General features: G+C 46.6%; 1 protein-coding gene across 4 annotated transcripts in view; it reads right to left on the bottom strand.

The window, feature by feature from the left end:
• Positions 1-9,383: 9,383 nt before the first annotated feature.
• The window catches only part of LOC139052199 (uncharacterized), a 68,005-nt gene continuing 66,077 nt past the window's right edge, over positions 9,384-11,311 (bottom strand). For 3 of the 4 annotated variants that reach the window (XM_070529281.1, XM_070529279.1, XM_070529278.1), the window contains exons 4-5: positions 10,461-10,562; positions 9,384-9,684 (exon numbers count right to left, since the gene is read on the bottom strand). In XM_070529281.1, coding sequence (XP_070385382.1) covers positions 10,488-10,562 — 75 coding nt within the window. In that variant the 3' untranslated portion in view covers positions 9,384-9,684; positions 10,461-10,487. The remainder of the gene's footprint in view (positions 9,685-10,460; positions 10,563-11,311) is intronic. The other variant, XM_070529280.1, reaches the window with a different exon arrangement.

Here is an 11,311-nt window from a genome sequence, read left to right as displayed (position 1 = left end):
GGAGACGACATACAGGGAACGTAATACGTGGCAGAATTCAATCATTGTCTCCGCCTCTGCTGCCGATGTTTTACGACCGTGCGCAAGAGATGTTGGTAATCAGACAATGATGTTGCTGTCATTCCAGAAAGGCAATGCTACTTAGAGAATATGTTGACAATATTTTAAAATATCTTCTAGTGCATCTCATGTGCACCGCTTTCATGCTTTACTTGCTTCGAATTTTCCTTAACATATGAGACAGAAAAATAATGAAAGAAAAATACGGCAGAACCTATTTATTTATTTATTTATTTTTTTATAGTACGCGTTTAGGGCTACAGACAACGGCAGAGCGGGGCGAGTGCGAGCACCACCACCAACAACAACAGTCTTCTTCCTCTTCTGCTGGCGCCCATATTTCTCACTGCATTCACTCCCCGCCGAAAAAGGAGCCGTCCTGGCGACCTCGGGAACAGGCAGCACTGGTGGGTCGTAGTGCGGCTTCAGTCGGCGGACACGAACAGTTTCGCGTCCGCGATGCCGCTCGTTCGCAGATGGCTCCACAGACTCATTGACGTGACCGGGGACGTCTGCTGTGGAACCCGGTAAGGGCCGTAATATTTTGAGCTGAACTGTGTGGAAAGGCCAGGAGTAGAGGAAGGAACACGCAGCCATACCAACGTTCCTGGTGAATATGAAGGCAAAGTCAAGCTTGTGTCACGGCCATGTTTCTGGCTGGCATGAGTTTGCGCGGTAAGTGGGCGAGCGATCTGACGAAATTCTGCGGCATAAGTGGTGGCTTCAGGTAGAGTCGTAAATTCGAAAGCGTTGGGGCGATACAAAATAATTTTGTCCATAAACGAGGACCGTCTTGTCTTGTATTATCTTGTATCCTAAAGAGCGGCGCATACCCGCTATAGGGGATTGGCCAAGAAGCAGGCGGTTTTCCGCATGCTTAGAAATTAAGCAGAAGTAGTTTTGAATAGTAGAGCGTGGCACTATACAACTGTAATTTTGAAGTGCAATAAAAATATGGGTAAGAATTTTAATAAAATAAATAACGTAAAGAAATAAAGTAATAGCCATAATCAACAACCGCCTTTTTGCTCTTCGTCTTCTGCTGGCGCCCGTATTTCTCTCTACCAATTATTTATTTATTTATTTAGTATGCGTCAAAAGTCCCTAAACAGTACATTACATGAGGGTTGGTCACATATTGAAAAATGATAAATATCTACGTTAATGTGATTAGCGTTCAAACTATCGCTTTGAGCTACTAAGCTGGTATATTGAGCACCGGAGAGACATTCAATGGCGCCTTTCATGCTGGAACTTTGGTGTCAGACTTTCATGACAGTTGTTAAAGGGACAAATAGAGAAGCAAAATAAGGTTGGATATGTTTATTTCACCATAAATAATTATTGCAGGTCTGGCGGAAAATCCCGATGATACAGATTTTAATCGGGAGGGAGCATGGGGCAATTTTCAATGACGGAAAGATGAAGAGGTCGGCCTGAGGGAAGTGCCTCTAATCTGCTACTCCCCACTGCTGAAGGATTTTGTCTGAATGACAGAGTTGGGATGTGAAATGGAAGGAAGGCGGTTGTGTGCTGAAGATGATGATGATGGGAGCTGCACAGCATACTGTTGCTGTGCTACGGGTACATGCATGCTTCACAGCGAAACCCACACGTCTTCGCGGACAGACGTAGAGGATACGGCAATGTGGTTAGGGGAACGTCTATAGCTTGCATGATTTTTGCAGCTCTTGGAGCCGCTGGAATGTTAAAACCAGACTGGAGCGGCTGTAGGATGTCGATTATTTGTCGCAGCATGACATTGATGCGAGAGCTCTGTGGTGATTTTTCGTTGCACTGCCGTTCCTGGCGCTCACAGTCCAAGCCCCTGTGCGTGGCAGCAGGCGTGCCCATACATTCGATTCCAGGCTTGTGCTGCTCGCTTGAAGCAATGTGGCTTGGAGAGGCCCACCGATGACGATTCAAATACCTTCCACTGGAACTGGGGGATGAGAGCCACGGAGATCTCGGTTGGACCGGCAGCTTGTTCATGTCGACGACGCGATAGTCTCCTCCGGTGCTCCGCTTTCGCTGCTGTACCTTTGTGTGACATACTTCTCTTGCTCGTTTGGTTCAATATTTTTATCTTCTCTTTCTGTTGGGGACAATTTCTGAAATTTACCTCGTGTGGTCGGTTGTAAATCAAGCACTTCATTTTTTTCCTACCGTGCATAACGACATGTCGTGGCTGCCTGCGAAGTGAAGTCATGCCGTCTGACATATGAACGCAGCGCTGGCATGACCAAGCTTTTGTGACTTGCGACATCACAGTGGTTGGGGCACGTAGGGACCCACAGAGTGTCTCGCATAACCCACCTTGACGTGATCAGGTATCGTGTGTCCCTCGAAAAGAAGCTTGAAGCTCGTCAATGGCCTTCACTGTTGAAGACAGAAGCTCTTGGAATACTTCATCGGTGATGTCAATGACGACATCGTAATTAACGCTTGCGTTTTTCTTAGCGTTGAAAGCTACCTCATTAACTCCTTTCAGAGCCACATTAACCAAGGTAGGTCTTGAGAATCTGTTTTCAGGCACAAACGCAACATTGTAACTTGCGAGTAGGCGGTCCTTTGGGGCCGTGCTCACTCACGTCCTTAGTTGTCTTGCGGCATTTGCTCTTCAATCGCTTCACCTCCACGATGGTGTAGTTGTTGTACGAGTCCATGGATATACTGTTGGAGAAGCAGGAGCCGGACGTCTCCACATCGATGTGATGGGTGTTGCACAAATATCGCTGGGCGCCAAAGTGCAAAGAGGGGTGCCCGGCACAAGTGATGGCGAGCCGTCTGTCATCGCCTCGGACGGCTTTTCGTCCAGGAAGCACCATTAGGCCTCAACTGTAACAAAAATCTCAGCGAACTTTAAAAGCTACGATAGCTCAGCTCTTGCAGTTAATCAACCTACCCGTGACAATAAAAAAACGGGCTCCGTATAATACCCTTGAACATCTCGCTTTCCTTCACATACCTGAAGAAAGGTGCATGATAAACGTGAATGCACGGACCCTATAGATAGACGTCCACCGCAGTCCGGCTAAACCTGAAAGACCCGAGCCTTTGAGTGGTGGAAACAGGTTATTCGAACCAAGATTTCTACAAAATATGGAGATAATTCGCATTCCATAAAAATTGCAGGACGCTTAAGCTTCGTTTACAAGAGTGGAATGCGATAGCGTTATCGCACGCCGTTCGCGCCGCCCACTCATTCGCTCGGCATGCAATTGACGAGACGAAGGAGAGAAGCGCACGTGGGGTGCGCCAGCTGTCGGTTCCGCGCCCTACATTGCGAGGAGGGGGTCTACAGTGTTTGCCGCAAGATGGCTCTACGTGTGCGCCAAACGTAGAAGAAATGTAGGGGAAACGTACTTAGCTACTCGTTTAACTGCGACTACTGTAATTTAAATGCTCATAATTACCGTGATATCGCAGTATAACTTTCTACGGCACATTTCTAAGGCAACAACGCATTCACTAGAGGCGCTTTTGTCCTGCTTTGTACCATCGAACTCATGGCTGAGTGGTAGCGTCTCCGTCTCAGACTCCGGCGACCCTGTTTCGATTCCCACCCAGCCCATCTTGCAAGTTGCTTTTATTTATGAATTGCCTTTCGGAATTTTTCGCTCACCGACAACGCCACCGACGCCGACGACACCGGCTTTTCTACGACACGAGCTCCTCAACGCTGTCTCATTAAAAAGAACAAATTTGAACGGTTGTTCGTGTGTCCCGTACACCCCACTTGATGTCTCAGTGCGACGTTCTGCTTCTTAGCTCGAAGACGCGTGTTAGGTTCCTTTCCGCAGGGGCGGAAGCCGGATGAGGGTTGAATCAATAAGGCACCAGCCTTTTCAATGTGCCAGTGGCGTGTTCGAAATGGAAAACGAAGTGTTGAAATTACTGAGCAACCATTCCTCATGTCACCTCTCGCACGGGCCCCTTCGTTCTTCGACAGTTGAAACTGGCAGGTTGAACGAAAGCGTCCGCATGTGCTTGCTTCCGCCATTTCTGCCTCTGATCTCTTCGTAACGTTTACCATTACCAATATCCTCGTTTTATTTCCTTTTAAAAAAACTCTCGCGCACAAAAAAGAAAATGCGCTGGGCCTGTCCCCCTCCACCTCCGCAGTGAAACTACTCAAAATCAGATCACTACACGTAGGAAGATCTCGTGGAAGCGCGCAACGTCAACCACCTAGAGAGACTATAGCTAACAAAAACGGTAAGAGCTCTGGTCCAAGATCTGGGCTACTAAGTCAAGGATGGGAGACACCAACCTGAGCGTATCCCACACGAGATCAGAGACAAACTACACATAAGTACCATTCCCAGAAACATGCATCCCGAGTACGACAAGGAAAGGAGACAGGCGAGAGTACGGGCGCTCAAGCGCATACTGGAATGCACCAACGGCGAGGAAGAAAATGTGAGATACACGGACGCTGCCGCGTACAAAACAAACGACTGATTTTCAATCAGCGTGGTCGAATAGAAGGGCGAACAACTTACATCCCCATCCATACGTGATAAGGACGCGAGCACAGCGGAAGAGCTGGGCATAGCCCTGGCCATCGCAACGTGCAAGAAGACCCTGCTTACCGTGATGACGGACTGGCAAGAAGCATACAGAAGGTATATGAACAGAAGGATCGGAAAGGCAGCCCTCCAAATCCTGACCAACACCGAGATAGAAACAGGACAAATCCTCTGGACAGCGGAACACGAGTCTCTCGCGGGGAACCAGGCGGCACACGCCGCGGCTCGAGATCATGCACGTTGAGCCAACTCCGACACGCAGCGAACACGGATAAAACGAAAGAAAAACGCATTATAGAGGGATTTGAACTTCCGACTACGGCAGCCGAACATTCAACATAGCTCAGTCAGATAATCCCATAGGCACCGAGGCTACCTTATCACCGACAAGTACAGCCCAGAGGGTCCTACATGCCTAAAAACTTCTTTGATTTATTGCGATCGATGTATTTTCCTGATCGCGATGAGTAACTAAATATAGAACGGCTTCTAAACGGTTCTGGTCTCGTAGTTGCGGAATCGCAGATGGCCGTGAACTAGGCTAGGCAAACCCTACAGGTGCACCGACGACCATTCACAGTTCCGAATACATGCTCGTGATCTACAGGGGTACAAATGAAACCCGCGAGAACGAATATAAAGGCAAATGTAGAAGAAACAGCGGGACGCAAACTACGACTTCTTTTTTACTTGATGAAAATCGGTATGTGAACTTCGCAACTGTTGACGTTACGTTTTTTATTTCTTATTGTTTACCACTGCAATTTTTGTTTTTCCTTTGTAAAGTCAGCACTAGGCATGCAGCTATAGTCAGTTTAAGTCATTTAGTATATCTCAAATGCCTGAAAACATGCTTGAATTATCCGCGGTATTCGGGTTTTGATGATCGCAGCAGGTGACACGGAATAGTATTTCCGAATGATTCTAACATCGTCATTTCGGAGTCTCCCGTACGCAAGCGGCCATGAACGCGTCTGAACAGCATTGAATTGAACAGCATTGAATTGAACAGCACGTAAAAGTAGTGTGGAAAACAAAGATTAGAAAATGAAAAAAAATTTCAGCGCTTACCGCGAATTCACTGGTTGCGTCTGGAGGGATTTAATAAAATCAACACTATCCAAGTGTCGATGCTAAAATAAAAGACAAGGTCGGCCTATGAGGTGCTTCAAATGATAAGATGAAATAATGCTGAATAAACTGCGCATCTCTATTCTGTCTCTTTCTGTCTATTTTTCGTGTTCGTCATACTTTCATATCGCAAATTATTCGTATCGTATTTCGCGCGCATTTGCGTCCACAAGGGTGGCGATGTGGGCTTGGCGTTGCATCTTGACTAAAGATGGTTGAGCTCAGGAAAACACGAGGATAAAAGAAGGCGCATTGCACGCAGGCGCATGTGCGTCCAATCTACCTTCTGTTATCATTGTGTTCGCATGCGCTCAACTACCTTTAGTCAATTAACCGGTAACAGCGGAGGTTGCGTGCCGGTTAATGTGCCGTATTGGCAATGGCTAGTTAGGAAAATTTATAGCTCGGTGGCTGTCCTTTATAAATCAATCTGTTTCTAGGAATAGAAACATTAAACGAACGTTAAAACAAAACGCTAAATCAGTTTAGGCAGATAAAGTGTTCTTAGGTTTATGATTAGCAGATAAAAAGGTGAAGGTTTCAGTTTTTGAACTCCGCACCGAATCGCCAAAGCCTAACAATCAACGTGACGTGAATTTTATCCGGCCTGATGTGCCACCCAAATAAATTTATTTGGGGCGCTCGCACGCATGTCAGTTATCCATTCTGAAATTCCCTCTGCATCGGTGGTTCTAAAGCGACTTTTATTAAAGCCTCGTACAGCTCAGTCTGTCCCTTGGAAGTGTTGCTGCTGAAGGCCCTCTGCGACTCGCATATATGGTGGCTTGCGGCAAGTGATTTGTTTTTACAATCTGTCCTGAGTTGCCGCGTGTGATTTACCGTATTTTTCAGAAATACGCCGTACTGCTGCGTGCCGTCTCTAAATCGAGCACCAAGAAAAAGGTTGGTCTAAACTTTCACTAGTTTCCAGCGGATGAAACTCTCCGGCAAAGATGGCTTAAAGCCATATCCAGGGCGAACATTTATTTCCCGACGAAGGGTGCGCCAGTAACGTCGTCTCCTCAGTAAACCCTCTCCTTGAGCACTGACTGCAGTTCCGAGTCCGCAAATTAGAACCGGCGCCTGAATGTCGCTAGAGTTTTTCCTGGCTACCAGTGCTATACGCAGTCACAGATACCACAAATCATACACAAATGTGTGCGGGCCGAAGATATTCTAAAAAGAACACAAACACACACACACACACACACACACACAAACACACACACACACACACACACACACACACACACACACACACGCGCGCGCGCGCGCACGCACGCACACACACACACACACGCACACACGCACACACGCACACACGCACACACGCACACACGCACGCACGCACACACACACACACACACACACACACACACACACACACACACACGCACGCACGCACGCACGCACACACATAGTATGACGATATAAAGGAAGCAGACAACGAAGCCAAGGAAAGCAACGGGGAAATTTGCTGTGGCTGGAATTAGGCCAGAATTTTAGCCCTCTATTTGTGATTTTATGACACTGTTGTAGTTAAAGTGAACTTCAGATATATGTTCCAGAATTTATTCCGTGTAATGCAGTATTTAGCCATTGTAGTGCTGTCTAAACACATACTGAAAATACCGAATAACACAGCATGCCTTCTTATAATTGTCTGGTACTGTATGTAGTACAATCTGACTGCAACCTCGGAATAGATTCCTGCTCCCGGCCGCTATTCTTCAACAGTTTTCACCGCTCTTTCGTGTTGTCTGAAGTTTTGAGCCATGTGAATCGTTAAAGCTTTTTTGGGTTAAGTAACCTTAAGTTAATCTCCCCATTAAGTGCCCTCATAATTTCATGCACCCGTGGCTTTTGACTTCTCCTGTAGGAAACACGATGGAAATGTAGTTTTTAATTAGCTTTCTAGCATCGTTATTCAACCAAGGCTTTTCTTGACGCCTATTTCGTGTTATGACTTTAGAAGGGACAAAAGCGTTTTTGAACGAAATGAATGTATTTGTCAAAGCAGTCACATGCTATGGCAATCTCTGGAATATTCTGTATTCAAGAACTTAGGGAAATACAATGTAAATTCGCATGTTAATGGTGCAGATGGTTCTCTGTCTTCATTATCATAAAGATAAACCTTCCTGGGCCTACTATATATGGTGCTCTGGCGGCGAAATGCGTACTCACTAGTTAGTGAGCACAATAATGTCCCCTATGTTTGCCTTGGTGTAACCGTTTCTGCGCTACTCATGCTATGATTACCCGTATGTAGCTTATCATAGTGAAGCTGTAATGACGCCTCCCCCCTCCCCCACCCCCCCCCTGTTCCTCCGGTGCTGCAGCAGCTTTGATCGTGCATGCCGAACACAAGGGGTGAAATCTTCGCGTATCACTTATTGCGACACTTTCAACTTCCGCCTTCAGACACAACAAGCATTACTAATCTTTGTATTGAATAATACCATAATCACTGGTCCATTCTTATTTCCGCCGAACTTTCGCCCTGTGCGCATGCTCAATTCTGCCTTGAGGAAAATATTCGCCTAATTCCTTCTGGAAAAAGGTCAGGTCTTTATTTCCAGAGTTAGTCCAACTTTCGGTCGCGCCTTTGGGTAGGCCGAAAATACATTTTTCCGTAACCTATTGCTATTATCAAGCGACGCTTTCATTTCGCTTCAGTCACGAGCGAGTGATTTGTTATTTGCACTTTTAGCGGCACCATGTTTAACTACGAGTAGAGCCCCTTGCTGAAGGATTACTCTGCGCAACGCACTTTGCGTTTACGATTGTTTACCAACGTTTGCGTATGCACCTTGCTGTAATGGTACCCGATGGCAGAGACTTTACCTTCGCTTGACCGCGTAACGGGGCGTCGCTTCATGCTCAGATGATGCTTCCCACAGATGTCCATCACATTCACATAACACGCGACGCAACCCTCAACGTGCTTGCTTTTATTGCACATTCGACCTGACGCATAATATAGCATTCACACAATGGCATGTAGGGAACGCAGAAACGCAAATGAAAAGCATGCCTCGTGATAGGCGAGTCTATTCTCTGCACGCATGTCAAAAGTGCGGAACCTTAACGGACTCACTTAGAAACTGCAGCGGTTTGAGCGCGTTATTGGAGGTTTATGTTTTAAACTATACGGTACGTTTTTAAAAGATGCCTGCGGCGTTTTAACGCAATTCCACTTCTTCAACTGGAAGAATGGAAGAGCCTGATATCTGCGCGAGAAATGTAATTCCGTAACTGTCTCATTACCCAAAAAATCTATAACGCAGTTTTTAACGGACTGATTCAAGCGGCGCATATTTAGTTTAAGAATGGTTGCTAGCGCTTTTGCAAGGAATATTCATTTTGATCGAATACTAAGGGTGGCACCGTTTTCCAGATATCCACCATAAAAGTTGCGCTATGACACCTGTGTTGCTCTTGCTCTTACTTTTTTAACACCGTTTGATGCATTTAAGTACAAGACTACCAGAACATCGCCGTACACGTACAGGACCGCGAAGCACACTGTAATCATTTCAGTAGTTCACTCACTTTTCGCGAGCGTTGATAGTAAGGGCAAGAGATACTTAGGCACACCTTGTATTCATCTCTTCTCGGATCCGAAACGACAGCTTTTTAGCATAGACCTCACGCGAGTAGACAATCAAAGCCATATTTATTGATATATTACAGAAGTAATAGAACAAAAAGTGACTAATCACGAAAGCAAAAGCGTTAACATAAACGTGCTGACCACGCGCGCGGACTCTTTCTGCGGAACCAGTAGCCCACGTGACCCCGCTCGGCAATACTGGATCGCTGGAGGCGCAGCAGCTGCAGCATGCAATGCACGTGGCGATGCCAGCGCTGCTCGTGGCGGTGCTGCTGCGTGCGATTCTCCGGCATCGAGCAGCCACCGCAGCGTCGCCGAAGGGCAGCACGCCGGCAGGTCGGGTCACTGCGAGGGTCAAATGTTAGCCAATCACCCCTGTGGGTCTCACGATTAGTAAAACAATATAAAAACTGCTGTTCGTTGGATTACAATCTCGCTCAAGGACGGTGACGAGGGTCAAAGTGCGCAGGCCAGTTGCAACAAAATTGGGCCGAGAAAACTCACCGATTTTTTCCGCATGCAGGTAACCGGGCATGCGCGCATGGTCGTTAACGAGCAACATGTCGTTCTAGCAGTTGACTACAATTCTCCCTCGCCTACCATTGTTACTTAGTGTCTATGGTATTGGGCTGCTAAGCACGAGGTCGCGCGACCGAATCCCGGCCACGGCGGCCGCGCATTACGAAGGGGACGAAATGCGAAAACGCCTGTGTACTTAGATTTGGGTGCACGTTAAAGAACCCCAGCTGGTCGAAATTTCGGGAGTCCCCTCGTACGGCTTGCATCATAATCAGATCGTGTTTTTCGCACCTAAAACCCTGCATTACATTTTTTCAATGATTCTCCCTCAGTCTTGCGACCCTTGCTGCCTCATGTCTTCCTCTACTGTAGAATGTGTTACTCGGAAGCAGTCGTTTCCGAAACATGACCGCGACCTATCCCAATGGCAACGCTTCCAAAAGGAATTGGACAAACGTTCTACATTTCCCATCTTGGTTTGCAAAGGTTAATCGTAAAATGTCATTAAATTCTGCTGAAACACTCACACGCCAAATAATGGATAAGTTAGTTCTAACGTTCGATTCGCAGTAGAATGTCGCCAATGGCCGATGTGCACATACCATACATCACCTCCTGCGTGATGCCAGTTATGCTGCAGCGTGCGATTCTCGGGCGTCGATCAGTTTCTGCAGCTTCGCCGAAGCACAGCGTGGCCACTGGTCCTGGCACCGTGAGGGCAGAAAACAAGCCCTTTGTAATCCTTGCGTGGCACTTGTATTGTGTGACAAATCCACTAGCATTGCCCAGGCTGACTCGAAGTGCTCTACAGAGGCAGGTATGAAATTATCAGCTCCGGGGCAGTCGGGCGACGGCAAGAAAATATTTCCTAGTGAAATAATCCAATTTAAACAAGAACACGTCCACCATGAACACCAAAACTCCTACTTTATTCCTGTTGCGTCCAGCGTTCCTCAAGGGAGTGTACTTTGTGCTTTGCTTTTTAAAGTCTGTATTATTTCTTTGCCTGACTGCATGTCGTCCCGAATAAGATGGTTCGCCGATGATTCAGCAATTTTCCGTAAAATTTCTACTGAGCCTAAGCGTGAAGCGTTGCAACCACACCTAAACGCTTTGAGTACATGGTGTTCAGACTGGCAAATGGTCTTTAATTATGCTAAAGCTAAGTGCATGTCATTTTCACGCTCCTCGTTTCGTATTGCAACGTCATAATCTCTTGATAAAAAGATTGTTGAGGAGTCAATTTTCAATGGGATCCAATATGTTCATCATCACATCAACGTTACACTTTCATCTGTTACCCGCAAATTTGAAATAATAGGACACAGACTAAACAAAGCGTTTTTACACTTAAAGAAAGATCTAGCATATATACCGCATTAGTCATACCTCAAAGTCGAATATGCATGCGCCACCTGGAGTCCGAACCAGGACTCCATCGTGAGTAACCTTG

The sequence above is a fragment of the Dermacentor albipictus genome, unplaced genomic scaffold, assembly GCF_038994185.2.
Source record: "Dermacentor albipictus isolate Rhodes 1998 colony unplaced genomic scaffold, USDA_Dalb.pri_finalv2 scaffold_19, whole genome shotgun sequence".
Lineage (NCBI taxonomy): Eukaryota > Metazoa > Arthropoda > Arachnida > Ixodida > Ixodidae > Dermacentor > Dermacentor albipictus.
This window is presented reverse-complemented; position numbering and strand designations above follow the sequence as displayed.